The 21,271-nt window shown below is 39.2% G+C and overlaps 1 protein-coding gene across 3 annotated transcripts; it reads left to right on the forward strand.

Moving 5' to 3' along the window:
• Positions 1–986: 986 nt before the first annotated feature.
• On the forward strand, positions 987–20,335 carry LOC146383308 (uncharacterized). 3 transcript variants are annotated; one of them, XM_084936793.1, is made up of 3 exons: positions 7,805–9,227; positions 10,341–10,390; positions 12,611–14,567. In XM_084936793.1, exons 2-3 carry the CDS (start codon positions 10,383–10,385, stop codon positions 14,229–14,231), a joined length of 1,629 nt encoding a protein of 542 aa, XP_084792919.1. In that variant the 5' UTR covers positions 7,805–9,227; positions 10,341–10,382; the 3' UTR covers positions 14,232–14,567. The 3 variants fall into 3 exon arrangements, 2 of the variants coding, with proteins under 2 accessions (XP_084792918.1, XP_084792919.1); XR_014800910.1 differs by lacking the exons at positions 7,805–9,227; positions 10,341–10,390; positions 12,611–14,567 and adding exons at positions 987–1,391; positions 17,945–20,335; XM_084936792.1 differs by lacking the exons at positions 7,805–9,227; positions 10,341–10,390 and adding an exon at positions 987–1,391.
• Positions 20,336–21,271: the final 936 nt, after the last annotated feature.

Below are 21,271 nucleotides of genomic sequence, written 5' to 3' on the forward strand. Positions count from 1 at the left end.
TTCTATGAATTTGTTTTTTAGTTGCTTCCCAGTTTTTGTTTTGTTAGTTTACAATTAACAAACAACTTACAAATTTTTTATTTGTCACATACACAGTACAACATATAGTGAACATGTTGTGAAGTGCGTGTGTCTGAGCTACGGACAGGCTGCAGACGTAGCCGCGCCATTACAGGGCTTGGTTTTTTAGCACGGGGGTCTAGCCAGGACCCTTACTAAATTGCGACTTCCGCTACAAAGGTGTGCAGTCTTACCACTACACTATCCAGCTGCAGTTTACTCTTTGTTGCTTTTTTTGTTTGTTTTTCTCAGTCATGAATAAAGGCTCCCTTTTAGTTCAGATTCCGTTCTGTCTCTCATATTTGCATTTGGGTCCTCTCTCTCGCCACTCCTCACGGTCTGCCAGCGCAGACATGACAAACATTACTTTTATGTTTATTGGACAAAAGGGCAAGATTATAGTAGTAAAGCACAAAATGCCCAGGTGAGACACAAACTGTCTACTGCTGCACATATTAAAAATGTGTTAAATTTTCTTTGCTGGCTTAGATTGTTTGGAGTGAGTTCTGTTGTTATGCATATTTAAATAATGATGCATGAAATCATCCAAGCATTTAGAGTTTTTGTCACTAGAACCAAGGCGCCAAGCCCAGCTTCTGAAAAACGACCACACACCATGACAACATGGCATACAACGCTAGAGGCCAAACTCAAGCCCATAGCACAAGTTGCCATCAAGTGCGGGATCTACCAAGGAGATGCTCTGTCCCCGCTGCTGTTCTGCATAGGCCCTAACCCCCTCAGTGAGATCATTGACAAGACTGGCTATGGATACCGACGAGCAGTGTTGGGCAAGTTAATTTGAAAAAGTAATTAATTATAGTTACTAGTTACTTCTTCAGAAAAGTAACTGAGTTAGTAACTGAGTTATAATATTCTGAAAGTAATTAATTACTTGAAAAGTAACTATTGCATTACTTAAAAAAAAAACAAAAAACGTTTATCCCTCTGGGGTCCAGGTTATAATTGGCCATTTTTAACTACTTTTGATGTTTCCTCTACATTTCATCTTTAAAAACTATTTACTTTGCCTTGTTTAGTATCATTCTTTTCAGCACAACCTCATGTGTCTGAATTTACAGTTATGTTTTCATTTTGACATACTGTATTAACACAATTGATCTAAAATCAGACAAAAAACATAAAATCAGAGTAGAAAAAGTTATATTCTTTTTTACTGTAACAACCACAAACATGTTTGTACAAAAGGGTTAGGTTTGTGTATGGGATTTCCTATGCCCCCTGAATGCACCATCGGGGTGCATGTCCGCAACTTTAGTTCAGAGACAAACGGCAGCCGAACAACGGACAGTGTGTGCGTTCATAAGACCGTAAGTTAATGTCTTACTTCACTCAGTTATGTTGGTGTTCAGCCATGAGTGTATTTGATGACTTACCAGCAGTTTCTGCTTCTGTTTAAGTGACGTTATGTACAAGTGGCAGTTCGCTAGCATAACAGATTTGTTTGCTAATTAGCTTCTAGCAGAGAGATTCGTTTAATCATGTTGTTGATTCTGTGCTCCGTGTAACAGATGATAAACCAATGTAAAGTTGCCTTCAGTGCATAGTTGTATGCGGTGTGTTAATGCATAATGTCTGACTTTAAGTTTATGTAACCAGGCTGAAGTATAATGTCAGCTTATTTAGTTATATACTGTACTTGAGTACACCTCAGTTGTATCTTTATGTTTATTATGTAATTTGATTCCTAATTGATTTGTATCATTATGCTTTGTCTGCAGAAACCACACACACACACACACACACACACACACCCACACACACACACACTCTCTCGCCCAGCTGCGGGCACATTCTCAATTGGAAATACAAAGAATGACAACTTTATTCCTGGACTCTGCCTGTTTGTTCCTCTCACATCTGAACATTTGCAAGTGTTCTGACCCGACACTCTGAAGTGATTGCTGCCAGCTCAGATTTCTTTAACTCTTCTGAACAATGTTTATTGAATCAGATTTCATAACTTTAAATGCAAATATAAATTGTCAGTTTTAAAATCCTATGCACAAGTTTTGTAAACAACAAAGTTATTTGCAGCCATTTACCTTTTACCCTTTTTAATAACCATTCAAACTGTTTACATAACAATCAGCTGTTCTGCATTCAGTAAGATGCCACAAAAATTATTTGTGCCACTCCAAAAAAAAAAATTATTTCTGTCCACTATAAAGGAGAACATCACAGCCTGATACCTGCAGGTCTGACAGCAGCAGGTGTATCACTGCTGTTTCTACCTGGAGACAGCAGTCGCCTCATTGTTCTGAAACACAACACAAAACTATCCACAACACTACACACTAACTACACAAGACGACACATTAACTACACACTCCAAACACACTAAGCATCACAAATCTCTCACATCTCAAAACTCGCTCTCTCTCTTTTTTCTGCTCTCTCTCTCTCTCGCCATCACTCCTAAAACTTCACCTGTTTATTTATTTATTTATTTTTTTGGGTCACAAGCAGAGAGTGCTTGCTGCGCTGTCCTCAGACAGTAAATGTGACGAAACTACTCAGGAAAAAACACGTGTATATATTGTTTACCATGACTCTGGTTTTACGTGGCCTATCAACACAATTTAAAAACTGGTATATATCACCTTGTTGCTTTGTCTTTAAGTGGTCATGTGATTGGCTTACCACGACTACTTTATTCTTCCTCAGTCAAACAGCAGCACTCATGCGATTGTTTTGCCCCCTTAGCTCCAGGTGTTGTGCCAGACAGTGATTGTGATTACGTCCGCGGGAGCGCACAGCTGTTTAAAGCTGTAGCGTCCAGATTACTTACGTAGTCAGCTACTTCCGTGCAAATGATATAAGATGCAGTAAGCTGAACAGAGCTTCAAGCGTTGTTGAAAAATAGTAACAGACCGCATTTTCTTGTTAGTAACTGTAACGGCGTTGTAACGATAAGAATAGTAATTAGTTAGATTACTCGTTACTGAAAAAAGTAACGCCGTTAGTAACGCCGTTACTTGTAACGCCGTTACTTGTAACGCCGTTATTCCCATCACTGCCGAAGCTAAGATCCTGTGGGACTTCCAGATACAGACGGACAAAATGGTGGTGGGTAACCAACCGGACATAGTGGTGGTAGACAAACAGAAGAAGACGGCCGTAGTGATCGATGTAGTGGTTCCGAATGACAGCAACATCAGAAAGAAATAACACGAGAAGCTCGAGAAATACCAAGGGCTCAGAGAAGAGCTCAAGAAGATGTGGAGGGTGAAGGTGACGGTGGTCCCAGTGGTAATCGGAGCACTAGGTGCGGTGACTCCCAAGCTAGGCGAGTGGCTCCAGCAGATCCTGGGAACAACATCAGAGATCTCTGTCCAGAAGAGCGCAGTCCCTAGGAACAGCTAAGATACTGCGCAGGACCCTCAAGCTCCCAGGCCTCTGGTAGAGGACCCGAGCTTGAAGGATTGACTGCCCACAGGGGCGAGCGGGGAATTTTTTTTTATATGTATATGTATACATAATATACATTTTATATATATACATATATATATGTCACCCACCACTTAGCGGGGTGGACTCCTCCTTGATCTCCCAATTCCTGAGGGGTGCCCAGCAAATTACAACCCACCTGGTCTTTGGCACCTCTGGTGCTGGATGTGTTGGATTGGCCAATTGGTCATGATCGACTCTGGGCTGGACCAATTACAGCCGAGGAGGTCGGATGCACCCTCCCCCTTGTTTAGCAATCTTATAGACGAACTAAAGAAAATGGAGAACAAAAAAAGGAAAGGAGGTGCAGAAAAAATTAGGGCCAAAAAGAAACAAGCCCTTCAGGCAGACGCTGCCAAATGTGTAAAAATAACTGAATTGTTTGGTGGTGGCTATGGCGGAGATTCCACAGATTTAGCAACATCAGCAAGTGGTGGAGGCCAGCAGGTGGATGAGGGAAGGGGAGGCAAGAGGAGGAGAGACCCGAGGCGGCCGCCAGTCCGAGTGCCAGGCAGGACTGGGACAAAAAATCGGCCTGGGCATTTTGACTAGAGACCGGCCCATCAGGCATTATAGGAAAAGCCATAAAGCCTTTGCATGAAAACAACTGCTTTGATGTACACTGCCTTGTTGGTATATATGTATCAATCTAATAAACTTAAATCTACACCATCCTCCCTATTCTGGATTTTAAACAGTACACAGCGGAAACAAAAAGACTGCTTGGTCGAGTTAACCTCCTGAACTATCTACAACACATGGTAGAAACCTGAAATTAAGACCAAGAACACTAGAGGTGAGACATGATCATTAATTAACATTAAAATTAATAAATGACAGATTTACTGATATTTTCATAAACTATTTATTTACCAAAACAATACAAAACAGCAGGTTAGCACAATATATTTTTTTAAACACAGCAACCTTTAAATATGAAAGGAGACAGAGAAAGAAAGGTGAGAAAGAAGAATAAGAATAACACTTAATTGAGTTTTTGATGGCATTTTACACACAGTACTAATACAGTATCTAGAAAATATGGGAAAATACTGGCATCATATACAGTACTTACTTCTGAAAAAATTACCCTGAAAAACAGGACACAAGTGAAAGGACAAAGAACAGTGAATGGCAATTGATGGACTTGCTCAGATGATCACAGTACTGGCATCTTTATTCCACAAAATTAGAGGAATCATATACAGCAGTACTTACGTTGATGAACTTAAAAAGTTGAATGGTCTAGAGAACCTCTTAAACAAACAAACAATGTATGATTAGACCCTGACAAACAGGACAGAATGGAACAAAGATTAGATGAATATTAAAATCTATAAAGGACAGATTGTGATTGAATTGTATCGCCAAAGACTATTCACTCATCAATAAAAGGTCACCTACAACACTTCCACAGCAGCAACACTGAACAGATCTTAAGACATGGAAACCTTTAAGAAGTGAAAGGACAGACAGTGAAGGTTGAGAAAGAATTGCACTTAATAGATTTTTTTCAGACGATGACAGTACTGGTATGCTTACTCTAGAAAAATGGTTGAATCATATTCCGTATAGTACTTACTTAAAATGAACACACTTCAGTCCTCCTTAAATGACTGACAGCATCTGAAATGAAACAATGACAGATTAAGACTGTAAGAATATATGTTTATAAATGCCTAATACTCCAATCTCATATTTATTCTATCTATTAAGATGGACAAATTCTAAGCATTTACCGAGCACTTGACTTGTTTGAAGTGAAGGTAGATACTAAACGTATTCATTTGACTGTACTTTAGGCAATAACAATAAAGCTGAATTTAATATTAACAATAGATAATTAGGAATGTTTTGCTCATTTTTATTTCACCTCACCAGGTTACAAAAGGAGCTTTCTCAGCAGGTCACTCTTCTCAGCTACCCTGTCAATGACCATGTCAGAGTCCAATGACATGAGAATGTCCTTTTCAGTGGCCATCAGCATAAACATCTCCAGCTTGTTTGCAGACAGGCTTTCACAGGCAACCTAAGTGAGGGAGAGGGTCAGCAGGTACTTGTATGCCAGCCCAAGGAGACGATAGGCATTAGACAGCATGTTGAACGGCCTGAGTATTTGATAGCAGCACAGTGGGCAATTTTTGCAAGAACCACAGCTTTTGGTCACAGTTTCACTTTCTTCGTCCCATTCTTCAGATCTGTCCTTTGCTGTTCTGGTCCTGTAGTCATCTACATGTGATGTCTTAAGCCTTTCCCACTGTTCAGCAAAACGTTTCAGTTCTGACTGACAGCAAAGGACAGATCTGAAGAATGGGATGAAGAAAGTGAAACTGTGACCAAAAGCTGTGGTTCTTGCAAAAATTGCCCACTGTGCTGCTATCAAATACTCAGGCCGTTCAACATGCTGTCTAATGCCTATCGTCTCCTTGGGCTGGCATACAAGTACCTGCTGACCCTCTCCCTCACAAAATATAAAAACACAATTTTCCACTGTGTGACATAAGCTCTTACTGGTGTCCTCAGTGTTATTACGTGTGTGTTACATCTGCATGTTGAGGTTTAGGCAAGGGTGTGGAGAGCAAACACAGTTACAAAGAAACAAATATTATTTGATATTTTTGACCCCTTTAACCGCCATCTTCACCTGAAACGGTATCTATGTGATATAAAGTGATACCAAGAAGGCAGAGATGAATGAGATGAATGAGATCTCCATTTTCACATGCCTGCAGCTGTCATGTTGAAAGTGAAACAGAAATAGGAGAGGCAGAGGAGGGACCATAACACTACTGAACAATATGATTTCCTTGAAATGGCAGAGTTAACAGAAACTCTGACTTCCTGCCTCCACTCCAAACAGGTTTGCTCCATTTAGCTAACATGTCCTTTGCATTAGCAATTTTATAGGTGATGTTTGTTCAGAATTTCAAGGTGGATGGCATTTCAGCAGTAAAAACTCCACATGTCACAAGTTATTAATAAACACACTCCTCCCATGTAGCCATACTGGAGGTTGAGGTCTGGCCTGCTTGATGTATGGAAAGAGTCTGTGGCTGAACACTGCATTCTGAGACTGTGTCTGAGAGCCAGGTCTTGGTGAAAATTAGGGTTCAGCACTCTCTTATTTCGCACTGTGTTGTAATCCTGACTCTAAGCTCATCCAGTTTGTTTTCCAGAAACCATATGTTGGCTAGCAAGAGGCTGGGTAGTGATGGTCAGTTAGCACAACCTTTTTGCCTTCCTGGGGGGCAGAGGGCAGTTGTGGGAGTGAACCAAAAATTGTAGATCTGGTGGCATAAAGCCAGGAATTCAAAAGATTGTGTGAGTTGGTGGTGTCCAACAGTACCTGTCCGTTGTATCATTGCAACACATGGCATTTGCACACTGTAGAAAAATGCAGTTAACAAAAGAAATAAAGAATAAAGCTGGTATTCAAGAGTGGCACAGAGAAACACTTCTGCCTCAGGGAGGTACCACAATAGCTATTAAGTCTAATAATTAATTAAATAATTAAATGCCATGTGGAGGCTATCAGTTTCAAACTAGCAATCATCCTGCTTTAACCAGGTTTTTGTAAGGCAGAGCAAATCAATCTGTTCATCACTAAATTAATTTACTAACAGGGACAGGAAAAAAATCTCTCTCTTCAGTGTCTGAAGCATTTGTTCATTATTTTTGATTTGTTTTTGGTGGTCTGGTATGTTGCTCCTCACTGTCACCCAGGCAGTCTGGTTTCCCAGCTGTTCAGGACAATCAGCCAGAAGAGAGTTAGCCTTGGTCCAATGAATACAGGGGCCTGGGAAGCTGCAATATGACCTAGGATGCAATTGATAGTCATTGAGCCTCCCCTCAAAGATAAAAATGGGCTAAACATATTACAAATATCGTTATTACTAAAGAAAGCAGAGGAGTAATGAAAAATTTGACACACTGAGCAAAAAAGCGCAGGAGGAGCAGGTGGAAGACGATGTGAGTGAAGTTGCGCCCCCACCCCCCCCAAATTCTTCATACCCAACAAAAGTGGATTTGCTGGTTTGTGCTGCAAAAATTGTAATTTGTGCTGTTTCTGTTGTAAAGATATTAATGAACATGTAAAGGTCAAAAGGTCAAACAGGCCCCCCACATTGACCAAATGAAAAAAAATTGATGTCAAACATTTGCAAAAATTTTTCATTTCATTTCATCATTTTAAAAATATTAACAAAAGTTTCTAGAGGTCATCCAAGGTCAGCCCCCCCCCCCCCCCCCCCCCCCCCCCCCCCACACACACACACACACACACATTAATGAAATCAAACAGAATTGGTGTCAATCAACTGTGCTACGTTTGTGCTGGTTTGTGCTGCTAACATTGTCGTTTGTGCTGCTTCTGTTTTAAAATCATTAATAAAACAACATTTCTGAAGAAATTCAAAGGAGCCTGCCAGTTGGTGCATATCAGTCGGACCCGAATTAAAGATTCTGTTGACCAGTTAGGTCCAACAGGCAACAAACGTAGCACAAATGTTTGACATCAATTGTTTTTAAAATTTGGGTAATATGGGGGAGCTGGTTGACCTTTTGACCTTTACATTTTCATTAATATCTTTGAAACAGAAGCAGCACAAATGACAATTTTTGCAGCACAAACCAGCACAAACGTAGCACAAACATGTGACACCACTTTTGTTGGATTTGAAGAAGGTGTGTGTGTGCGTGTGTGTGTGTGTGTGGGGGGGGGGGTAACTTCACTTACATGAGGAGAAGCCATGCTGGTAGTCACTTGGCTACAAGCTAAGCTAGCAAATCCCTGAAGAAACAGTAAATGAACACTGTGAATAAAATTAGCAGGTGATTCAGCAAAGACTGTGCGTTGGATAAAGCATGTAAAGTTTACACTATGAAATGAGTCGTTCTCTATAGATTTTTAATTAAACAGATAAGCTCCACAAAACACCACTGTGTGCTATGGAGGACTGCTACAGAGTGGGCTCAATACTTTGACTGTAAGCCAGGATCAGAGAACTTCCTGCAGCACCACCTCTCACTAACAAGTCACCAACCCAGAGACAACCAGCAGCCTTCACAGTGAAAAATCCCTCCAATGTCTATAATCTGATTTCCTGTTAAATCTAATAGAGGAAAGATATCAAGGGAACTAACTGATCAGGAGATAGACGAGGAGCAGTGGCAGCTCTCATCCACTGAAGATCTAAACCACAGCCCTGTGCAACCTAACTGGAAAACATAAAACACCATAATATTTTTTGCTATTCACACAGATGTTTAATACAGTGGCCTCAGCAATTCATCTAAGTGGCTGTTAGACTAAAATGGCTTTGTAAAAGTGTAATTGAATTCACTTATCATTTTAATCAGACCCTGTTGCTCTGACATAAGGCAAAGAAACTGAACATTTGACAACATTTACAATGAACATGCAAAAGAAAAATAACCGTCTGTCTGCAAAGTGCAACTGTTAGTTTAGTAAAACGACATTTTTAGGTGTGTGTTCACGTTTGGTGGGTGGGGGTTCCCCACTGTTCTTTCACTTCTAATACAATAACTGTGCAACTGTTAGTTAGGTGTAACAACATTTCTAGACTCACTTTCATTTTTAATAGGATGGCTCTGAGCATATAAAAAGGTTGAATTCTCAGTCCTCTACTCTTTCTGCTTCCTGAGACTCAGAGGGCCTCCTGACACTAACAGCACAGGTAAGATCTTTTCAAATGTTAGTCTCAGGAGATTAAATTAGTGATGAATTAAAGAGAGAGATTATTTAATTAAAAAAGACAAGAAAAGCCTAATTTCATTTATTCTCCTAATTTAATTCCAATCATCTGAATGAATGTGACAGCGCAGATTTACCAATAAGGCAGCAGGTACATCGTTCTGTTATGCAGATTCATGCCATTAAAATCTTGCGAATGTTTTAACCCAGCGGTCCCCAACCTTTTTTGCGCCACGGACCGGTTTATGCCCGACAATATTTTCACGGACCGGCCTTTAAGGTGTCGCGGATAAATACAACAAAATAAAACGAGTACCGGTACCGAAAAAAAGAAGATTTGTTCATAACACACGTGAAAAGACCCAGGAAAACAGAGTTAACGATAAAAACGATAACAAAATAACGCTGAAAACCGATAAAAACCCTGAAAACCATACATTTCACACCTGAGCCTCAACTCTCGCGGCCCGCTACCAAACGACTCACGGACCAGTACCGGTCCGAGGCCCGGGGGTTGGGGACCACTGTTTTAACCTATTTAAAAATCTGCATACTTCAGTTCATATATTCAAGATTCAAGATTCTTTATTCGTCACATGCACATTATACAAGTATAGAGAAGAAGAACATTATATATTATATACATTAGGTCAGCGGTCCCCAACCCCCGGGCCTCGGACCGGTACCGGTCCGTGAGTCGTTTGGTACCGGGCCGCGAGAGTTGAGGCTCAGGTGTGAAATGTGTGATTTTCAGGGTTTTTATCGGTTTTCAGCGTTATTTTGTTATCGTTTTTATCGTTAACTCGGTTTTCCTGGGTCTTTTCACGTGTGTTATGAATAAATCTTCTTTTTTTCGGTACCGGTACTAGTTTTATTTTGTTGTATTCATCCGCGACACCTTAAAGGCCGGTCCGTGAAAATATTGTCAGGCATAAACCGGTCCGTGGCGCAAAAAAAGGTTGGGGACCGCTGCATTAGGTGAATGTGCAGTAGTAGCATTGTATGCAACAAGCAGGTGAATTCTGTTCTTCTTTATGTTATTAACTGTTTTACACAGAAGCAGAAAAAATAGTATATATCTGTTTTTGTAAACTAGAGAGCCGACTGTGACCTGACTGTGTAGATCTCATTCATCAACATGGCAACGTAAGTATGACACCGAACAGTTAAGATAAAACTCCAGCTTCATGTTTATGATGGTGTCCTCTCTCTTATACACACACAGTTTCTATCCCTTCTTTATGCTCTAGTGAATTTTGAATTCCACTGATTTTCAGAGGTAGGTGGTATGCAGTGCTTTGCAAATTCATTAGACCAGCTGTCATAAAAACAAAAAGGCCGTTCAGCTTCATGAAATGTTCTAATGTGGACTCTGCTTTTTAGTGAGTTCTCAGCATTTTACTATTTTGAACAGGAATTTCAAACAAATTTATCATTTCAGAAATTAATCAAGTGCAACATTCAACCACTAAAATGAAGTTTTTCTGTTCAGGAAAGGAATTATTCTTATATAGCGCTTTTCTACCCTCTACTACTCAAAGCGCTCTATACATAATGCCATAGTCACCCATTCACACCAGGACTGTCCTCTATGCTTTTAAGTGCTTATTACAATTCACAAACAGATCAGATGGATGCATCGGAGAGCAACTTGGGGTTAATATCATGCCCAAGAATATTTGTCATACAGACTAGAGAAAGCCAGGGATCAAGCCACCAACCTTCCGATCACCTTCCTACTCTACCTCCTGAGCTACAGCCACCCCTTTGAAATTTATTTGTCTTCAGGATCTGTTCTCCAGGGTTCTGCAACTAAATAACTGTAATCTGGCATTTTAATGAAAATATAATAACATGCTTTACTATTTTTTCTGCTTCTGTGTAAAACAGTTAATAACACAAATGCATTTTAGCATTAAAAATGTCATTTTGATAAAAGAGCTCGTACATAATTAGCAATACTTTTAATTTAGAGCAGCTGTGGCATAAACCTTATGCTGTTTGGTGGTCTAATAAATCTGTTAAGCAGTATATTTATCTCTAATGTCAGAGTAACAGAGATCTCTGCAGCTCTGGTGGAGTGCAGGATTCATTCAGAAGAGTTTCAGAGCTCGCATAGTACCAGCTATAATATAGATATTATTTCTTGCACCCATTCACCGTCACAATGTTTTCAGAGAGAAGTAAAAACTGTGTTACACTGTTTTTAATTAGGACCATAATCACTCCTTTGCAGTGGCTCTGGCAGGTTAAATACACTGACTAAAGAAAACATCAGCAAACAGAAAACACTCCCCTCAGTCTGAGGCTCAGGCTGCTGGCCGACTTTATTATCCACTTCTTTCCACTCCTGCATTTTATTAACTTTGGTCCATCCCTGAGTCATATTTCTGACAGTTAACAGACTGAGGTTCTTTAAGGTTTGTTTCTTCTTGTGATATTCATGCGTAGATTTCACCACAAACAAACAAAAAACTGTGATTAAGGATAAATAAATAAACAATATTTAATGATATGCTTGATATGCTTTATATGTATTTCCTTACTTTTAAATTATTATTTATTTATGTAGTAAACAACATATTCTTTATTCCACGTCACATTTAATAGTATAAATCTTTATTACTATTTATTCTCCTGTTTTAAAAACCTTTTTGTCTAAGTTCATGCTGTAACTTTAATTTCAAACAAACTCTGAACACATTTTGTAAAGAGATTATTTTGTCCATTGAACATGATCTTAGTACATTAATGTAAATCAATGAAATCATAAAAGCCTCGTTTTAGTTCTGACTGTTTCTTATACTGGATACAAGCAGGAGTAGGTGAGATAAGTCCTGATGTAAAATCAGCTGAGCAGTCGGGTCTACGTACGGAACAACTTGATCATTGTGTTTTCAGAAGAACCCTGACAGAGACACTCATCAGGAGTTGTTAGATTCTAGTTACAAACAAAGAGTATTACCCTTGGAGGTGATTCAGAAACTAATTTAACTCTAACTGCCTACATCCAGATGCTGATTACACTAACCTTTGATGATGCAACACACTCGCAGCCTTGTAGTTAAGTACAATCAACAGCCACACCTGTTCATGGCAGCTCTCCTCTTATAGATCCTCGTTCTTGGTAAAATTGTTAGTTTGTACTTTAGAAGCCAGGAAAAAAATACTCCAGGTATCTGTTAATTTTAGGGATTAGAACAATGTCTATGAACCATTAAAAGATAAAATACTAAGTTTTAAACTTTAGTGGTAAACAAAGACTCAAAATGGAATCTCCATAATCTTGGACAGATAGAAATGTTACTGATATTATCTATTAAAAGTGTAAATGTGAAATAAGTAATGTTTTACTTTTGCTTTTAGGATCAGTAACATCTCCCCGAAATACAAAGACATCATCTCCAAAAGTGTTCAGATCCGTTCAGGACCTCCTGCTGTCTACCAGCTGAGACCAAAGGAAACTAAGATCGGTTCTCTGACTAGAAAGACTGTTGGTGAAAAAAACATGAACAAGGCAAATAAAACCATCTTACTTGTGGGTGAAACAGGAGCAGGAAAATCTACTCTGATCAACTCTATGGTCAACTACACCATGGGAGTGAAGTGTGACGATAAAGTCTGGTTTCAGATCGTAGAGGATGAGAAGAGAAGTCAGGCAGAAAGTCAGACTTCAGATGTGATCGTGTACGAGATCTTTGGTTTTGAAGATGAAACTCTGCCCTACTCTCTGACCATCATTGATACTCCTGGATATGGAGACACCAGAGGGACTGAAAAAGATGACATCGTCATTACAAGGTTATTTGAATTATTTCGAGCAGAGGATGGAGTTCATGAAGTTCATGCAGTGGGTCTGGTGATGAAGGCAGCTTTGAATCGAGTGAGTGACCGACAGAAGTACATCTTTGATTCAGTGATGTCTCTGTTTGGAAAAGATGTGGAGAAAAACATCGTAGCTCTGATCACACACTCAGATGGAATGCCAGCTAAAAATGTTCTTGAGGCTCTTCAAGCAGCAAACATTAAATGTGCCATAAATGAGAAGAACCAGCCTGCTCACTTGCTGTTTAATAACTGCTTGAACACAGCAATAACAGAGGATAATGAGTTTGGTTTGGACACAGCATGGAGGGTGACAGAGAGGGGAATGAATCAATTCAAAGTCTTCCTGGAAAAAACTCCTCCTCAGAAACTGAAGACAACGGTCGAAGTGTTGAATTCACAAATCAGACTGAAAGCATGCATCCAAAACCTGCAGGAGAGAATCAAGTTCACGGAGGAAAAACAGAAAGAAATCACAGAGACAAAAGAAGCTCTGAAACTACATAGAAAGGAGATGGAGAATAATGAAAAGTTTACTGTAGAAGTTCCAGAGTACTACAAAGACAAAAAATCCATTGATGGTGGGTGGTGGGGCTTAGGTTTTTATGAAGGAGCTGTGTGCTGTATAGTCTGTGAGGAGAACTGTCACCATCCTGGATGCACAGTGGCCTGGTCTGCTGGAAGCTGTGAGGTCATGAAAAATGACCGCTGCACTGCATGTACCAGGAAGTGTCCTGTATCAGCTCATGTGAAAGAAAAGTGGATCTATGAGACCAAGAAAAGGTACGTTAAGAAGACCAATGAAGACATGAAAAACAAATATGAAATGAATAAAACTAAAGGTCAGAACAAGCAAAGTCTTTTTGAAAATCTTGAAGAGGAAATGAACAAACTAACAGCAGAGAAGTCACAGTTACTGGATGAGTCCTACCAGCATCTTGTCAGACTGGAGCAGATCGCTCTGAAAACTGATTCAGCGTCCACTCTTGATAACTTGGACTTCCTGATTGAGAAGATTAAGGAGGAGGAGGGTGAAGGAGACTCAGAGAAAGTCATTAAACTGGAGGAGATGAAAAAGAGAGTGGCTGAAGCAAACAAATCAGGGCCAAACATTTTTGACAAACTAACAGCATATGGGAAAAAGAGAAAAGTCCAGTCCTGAAATCTGATCTTCTTTCACCTGATTGATACCTTGGATTCTTCATGTGTGTTCATGCTCTGAATGACTGCTTGAAATATTTCTGATGACTCAGACCGAGTGGAAACATTTGGATTCTTTCACGTTGGACTTGATTTGTTCAATTTCTCTATATTCTGTTCTGACTCCTCAATAAAAAAACCCCCCAACAAACCCTAAATTTAACGCTTTACAGTCTTTTATGTCCATCTCTGAAAGCCAAAAGCTAAGTATGTAGCTCAGCTTCGCAGATGTCAGTAATTTATGTAATTTAATAATAAACTATTAACTTTAACTAAAACATTATAATAAACCTTAGAATAAAACACTTTTACAAAATTTAAAAACACATCTATATCCAGCTTTAAGGATTTAAAAAGATTTATTTCACCTAAAAGTCTGTTTAATCAGATTAAATAAAATCCCAGAACTGAAATTATTCTCTATCTGCAACCCACAATCTGCAGCTGCTGACCACAGGAGACAAAGCTGTACTCTAACCAAGGGCGTGCCATTTATTAAGGCAGATAAAAGGAACATGAACAGAAACAGGTAATCACTAGAGATGATACCACATGGAACAGAAACTTTAAGGAAAACAGTGGAAATGTGCTTTACTATACACAGCTGCACCCTGTGGTGGAACACAGCTATTACAACCAATAAGAAAACACTTTTCAGTCTCCTTGAGTCAGATTATTGAATATCTTTATGTGGTGCTCTGAAATGTTCCTTCTGAGGAATCAAGAAGCTGTACAAGGGAAGCAGTGGCAGTCCTCAGGCCAGTCGGATGTGTCCTCTGACTGAGATGTGATTAGAGATTAGAGTTCCCCTGGTTTATTTTCCAGTCATATTTCTCCAAATTTCCATTGTCGCTGTAAAGTTTCCACTCTAGTTCATAATATATTTCTACAGAGCATGACTATCCTCTGTTTGCTTTTTAAATGACTTTAAGGGAACACGTCATACAGTCCATTCATATTGTCCTTCATACAGTCCAGTTCACAGTCTGATGATCCTTTATTCACATACTTCATTTCTTAGTTAGTGTGAACAGTACAGGCTCACAGGGTGGAGGAGCAGGAAGGGGTTTTATTTTCATTCTCTTTAATTGTAGGAAAAATTTCTGAGTTTGTTCTTTGTCTCATTTGACTCTGTTCAGCTGACTTAGATGGCAACATCATACCTTTTTATGCTCTTCAGGAGTGACTCTGAAGATTCCAGCAATGAGAGCTGGTAGCTGATTGGTCACATTAAGCACTTATAAATATGTAGTTAGAACTCCTACACAACAGCACTTCCACCTGCAACAGCAGCTAAAATCCAAAAGCTGAAGTCAGTCCTCCAGTGAATGAACGGCCTCCTGCTCCCCCAGTCCTCCTGCTGTCCTTTGTACATCTGTGGCCTTCTGTATTTCTTTTACATCTTTAGACATCCTCAGGAACATTCTTAAACTTTCTCCCAGTGTTGGATTTCTGCTGTCAAACTGCTGGATGTAAGATGCATCGTTAATACGTTTGCCCATGAAGTCAGACAAACTGGGAGGCAGGTCTTTGCTTCCTCTTTTTTTGGGAGCCAAGGACATTTTGTGAAGTTTCCTTCAAACTAAAAACTTGTTGACTAGTTTTCCTCTGGACAGTCTGATGAGTAGCTTGACCTCTGACCTTTTGCTTTGGATTGTGAATCAAACTCTGGTCAGTTAGATTCTGCGGACACAAGCAGAAACATGTTGTTTTTACAGGGTGACTGTAGGTGAATCAAACACATCACGAACTGGAAGAGACCAAACTGTAGTCTACAAATTAAAATCTGTATGATGAGTGAAAGCAGTGAAAACAGAGCCAGTGTGAGACTGTGTGTGTGTCCCTCCTGATGAAAGACCTTCATCATTAGTACAGGTTAATGAACCTTTAAATTCATTAACCTCCACAGTTTCAAGACATTTTTGTGTGTGAATGTGTGTGTGAATGGGTGGATGACTGGACATGTAAAGCGCTTTGGGGTCCTTAGGGACTAGTAAAGCGCTATATAAATACAGGCCATTTACCATTTACCATTTTTGTTATTTAGAGGGTTTTTTTCTTCTAATATTCATCTTCCTCTATGTGAAGTTTGTCTCTTTCTCTTCTTCTCTGGTAAAATAAGTAAATGTTGTCACCCAGAGATAATCTCTATTCGACCTCATGGATTACATTTATTCACATTATGTTCCTGGAAGTGTTTCACAATAAAGGCCTAGATAGTAAAGTAAAGGAGCTTAACATCAAATTGTTCCTCTTAGATTTTTACTTTACTAGACTTGAACTTCATATCAACAACTATACTTTAACCCATATGAGGACAACAACTTTAATAGAAATATTATTGGTCCTGTGACTTTAGTAAAGCTTTAATTTCAGTGCAGGTGTATTAACTCTATTCAGCATAAATGATTAAAAGAAAGGGTGTATTTTAATGACAAATCAATCACATTCTGACAGAATTTCTTATGTCTCCCTAAGAAAGCAATAAATGTTTCTCACTGAATGCAGACGGATATTTGTGCTAAGAATTTATCTTTATCTATAAATTCCTGAGAAATTTGTGCTGAAAGCTTTTAAACCACATGGTGCATAAATCTGAAATAACAATTATGTATTTTTAAGCTTAGTCCAGTAGATATAAGTATCGCAGTGATAGAATGTGTTAAATGCACTGGACTAACATAGAATAAAATACAATAAAAAACACAAAGCCAATACCTCCAGTTTTGAAAAGTTAAATGCACAGATGTGAAAACTTGTTCTCACACAGCAGTGATTCTTGTCTGAACGTGTCCTGAATGTAAGACTTTGGTGTAGTTGGCAAAAAGCACACACACATAGTTCAGGTGCAGAGATGCAGAACATGAAGAAACTCTGCGTTTACTGATTTTTGCTGAGTGTAAAGTTACTGTAATCACATTACATTTTTTCTGTTTGTCATTAATGTAATGTTCTATTAAACTCACTGATTGCATTATAATCACAATTATGCCATTATTTGCATTACAAATGGCCTTCAGTTATCTACACAACAACAACAAAAAATAAATGTCTTGTTTTCCTGCACATTCGTCTACAATCAGCTGATATTAGTTCATGTGCAAAAATGGTGGAGTGGAGATATAACCATTACAAGTATGTGGTCACAAAGTGTCCACGCCAAAAGCAGCAGAGAAGAAACTAGAACGATGTTTAAAACATCTTTACATTTGAAATTTACCTTAGGTTAATGCAAATTAGAAGTAATAATTAATCAAATTAGCAAATAAGAAATATCAAATCCCAGATTACTGTTGGTCCAACTTTTTCATATCTACAAAGCTCAACAGATCTGGATGTAAAAATCCCCATTTAACAAACAAAGCATGTGCAAAGCAAAGTCTCATCATCCCCTCACACGGTCACTCCATCGCCACCAAATGCTCATCCTTCAGTTAAAACCACTGATCAGTCGATAAAAACTGCACTCAGTGCTGTGCTTCATACATCAGGAATAAACACAGATCTGCAGAAAACTAATCAATCGTTCAAAGCTTTGCATTAAGTTCCAAATTAAGTTTGTGCTGCTTCTTTAACAGGCAGAAATCCTACAATGTGAGTCCTTCCAGCCTCTCTCTCTCTCTCCTACCTACTTAGTTTGATATCATGAGTTTATTCTCACCTATTTCTCTGCAGAAGCCATGAGTCTGAGCATCTCAGAGGAGTCACTCTTCAAGATGTCAGAGCACCTGAGAAGTTTTCATCTTCTACCGGCATGAACTCTTTCCGAGAAATCTCATCACGTCAGTGAACAAGACTGAACATGAACCATTCAGACAAAACATCACTGCAGAACGTCAGACCCACGTCAGCAACTGTTTCAGTCAGTTAAGATAAAGAGAGTACAACCTCCATCAGTTCCAAGGTTTCATACATGAGAATATAATGTATCCTGAAGTAAGAGAAAATAAATCATCTGGTTTTAGTTGGCCTTATTTAAATACCACCTCAGATGAGCAATAAGACAACATAAGCTGAGATGCTTCAGTGTGTGCAGTGTGCAGGCCCTGTTGGTCTGTGATGTTGCTCCCCCAGCCGACCATGTCAGTCACTCTTAAACTGACTGACTGAAAGTCTCAATCTCAGTGAATATTTCATTGCACACACTAAAGCACACAGTCAACAATTTAAATAAATTACAGGAAAGCTGATAAGGTGCCACTTTGGATAGCATGACAGCTCCTCAGCACATGAACTTCAAAGAGAAAAGACATGAATTTGTTGCATATGACTAGAGCTGATATACTGTCCTGAAACTTTCCCACACCGTAGTGCCAAATAGGATGTGTTTGAGGCAGGAGTACATGATCACCCCCAACAATTATCCTGACCTGCTACATTTCCTACGGTTTCGTTCCAAACCTTATAACACAATAGAGCCCCCCAATGTGGGGTGGTCAGAGGGGTGGGAAAAGTACATAATACCTACTACTTATTTTTCTACAAGGCAGTAAGTAATATTGTATTTTTGTATTAAACTCAGTAATCAGATTACTGAGTCACAAGTATTAGGTTTTTCAATTATCTGCATCATGGGGGGAAAAATGTCAAATTTTCCTGCGCACTAACATCGGCTGACTTTTGTGCACAGGAATAAGAAAAAAGGTAGAATGGAGAGAACATTGTGATGGTTCTGGGTCTATGACCCGGTGTGTCTAGGGTTCCGATGTCCTCATTTAGTATTGTATAGATTCCTTGTTCTTCCTGGTTTAATCATTTGTATTTCTGGATCTGAGTTTCTTGTTTTTTTTAGTCTGTTCCCTTTTCGTGCCTCCATGTGTAGCCCATCTCGTCTCTCATGCATGTAAAGTTCTGTCCACAGGATTGTTCATCTCTCTCCCAGTCATGGCTCTCGTTCCCTCTGTGTCTCCCTGTCAGTCCTCCATGTCACAGTGCCAAGTCTGCATTTCAGTGTGTGTCTCTTGTTTTTTGTTTTATTTTGACAGTGTGAAATCTTGTGTTTAATGTATTCAGTTTTGCTTCCTCCCTGTCTCACTGTGTCAGTGTGAGTAGTTCCAGCTGCGTTCCCCTCCTGTTTCACATCCCCTCGTTTTCCTTTGTGTATTTAGTCCTGTTTCTTCCTTTGTCTGTTGTCGCTCATCTCCCCTGTATTTCCAAGTCCCAGGTTTTTCACGTTCCAGGCTTCATGTTTTCAGGACTTTAGTTTCTATGAATTTGTTTTTTAGTTGCTTCCCAGTTTTTGTTTTGTTAGTTTACAATTAACAAACAACTTACAAATTTTTTATTTGTCACATACACAGTACAACATATAGTGAACATGTAGTGAAGTGCGTGTGTCTGAGCTACGGACAGGCTGCAGACGTAGCCGCGCCTTTACAGGGCTTGGTTTTTTAGCACGGGGGTCTAGCCAGGACCCTTACTAAATTGCGACTTCCACTACAAAGGTGTGCAGTCTTACCACTACACTATCCAGCTGCAGTTTACTCTTTGTTGCTTTTTTTGTTTGTTTTTCTCAGTCATGAATAAAGGCTCCCTTTTAGTTCAGATTCCGTTCTGTCTCTCATATTTGCATTTGGGTCCTCTCTCTCGCCACTCCTCACGGTCTGCCAGCGCAGACATGACAAACATTACTTTTATGTTTATTGGACAAAAGGGCAAGATTATAGTAGTAAAGCACAAAATGCCCAGGTGAGACACAAACTGTCTACTGCTGCACATATTAAAAATGTGTTAAATTTTCTTTGCTGGCTTAGATTGTTTGGAGTGAGTTCTGTTGTTATGCATATTTAAATAATGATGCATGAAATCATCCAAGCATTTAGAGTTTTTGTCAATAGAACCAAGGCGCCAAGCCCAGCTTCTGAAAAGCGACCACACACCATGACAACATGGCATACAACGCTAGAGGCCAAACTCAAGCCCATAGCACAAGTTGCCATCAAGTGCGGGATCTACCAAGGAGATGCTCTGTCCCCGCTGCTGTTCTGCATAGGCCCTAACCCCCTCAGTGAGATCATTGACAAGACTGGCTATGGATACCGACGAGCAGTGTTGGGCAAGTTAATTTGAAAAAGTAATTAATTATAGTTACTAGTTACTTCTTCAAAAAAGTAACTGAGTTAGTAACTGAGTTATAATATTCTGAAAGTAATTAATTACTTGAAAAGTAACTATTGCATTACTTAAAAAAAACCAAAAACGTTTATCCCTCTGGGGTCCAGGTTATAATTGGCCATTTTTAACTACTTTTGATGTTTCCTCTACATTTCATCTTTAAAAACTATTTACTTTGCCTTGTTTAGTATCATTCTTTTCAGCACAACCTCATGTGTCTGAATTTACAGTTATGTTTTCATTTTGACATACTGTATTAACACAATTGATCTAAAATCAGACAAAAAACATAAAATCAGAGTAGAAAAAGTTATATTCTTTTTTACTGTAACAACCACAAACATGTTTGTACAAAAGGGTTAGGTTTGTGTATGGGATTTCCTATGCCCCCTGAATGCACCATCGGGGTGCATGTCCGCAACTTTAGTTCAGAGACAAACGGCAGCCGAACAACGGACAGTGTGTGCGTTCATAAGACCGTAAATTAATGTCTTACTTCACTCAGTTATGTTGGTGTTCAGCCATGAGTGTATTTGATGACTTACCAGCAGTTTCTGCTTCTGTTTAAGTGACGTTATGTACAAGTGGCAGTTCGCTAGCATAACAGATTTGTTTGCTAATTAGCTTCTAGCAGAGAGATTCGTTTAATCATGTTGTTGATTCTGTGCTCCGTGTAACAGATGATAAACCAATGTAAAGTTGCCTTCAGTGCATAGTTGTATGCGGTGTGTTAATGCATAATGTCTGACTTTAAGTTTATGTAACCAGGCTGAAGTATAATGTCAGCTTATTTAGTTATATACTGTACTTGAGTACACCTCAGTTGTATCTTTATGTTTATTATGTAATTTGATTCCTAATTGATTTGTATCATTATGCTTTGTCTGC

This window comes from Perissodus microlepis, chromosome 7 (assembly GCF_051167445.1).
Source record: "Perissodus microlepis isolate ML-2025 ecotype Zambia chromosome 7, ASM5116744v1, whole genome shotgun sequence".
NCBI classification, from domain to species: Eukaryota; Metazoa; Chordata; class Actinopteri; order Cichliformes; family Cichlidae; genus Perissodus; species Perissodus microlepis.

Excerpts from the sequence above, each read along its gene's own strand:
- LOC146383308 (XM_084936792.1), top strand. The coding sequence starts at position 1,324 with ATGTCCGCAACTTTAGTTCAGAGACAAACGGCAGCCGAACAACGGACA. Across the intron at positions 1,392-12,610 it reads GTGTGTGCGTTCATAAGACC|GATCAGTAACATCTCCCCGA; the intron begins GTAAGTTAATGT and ends TTTTGCTTTTAG.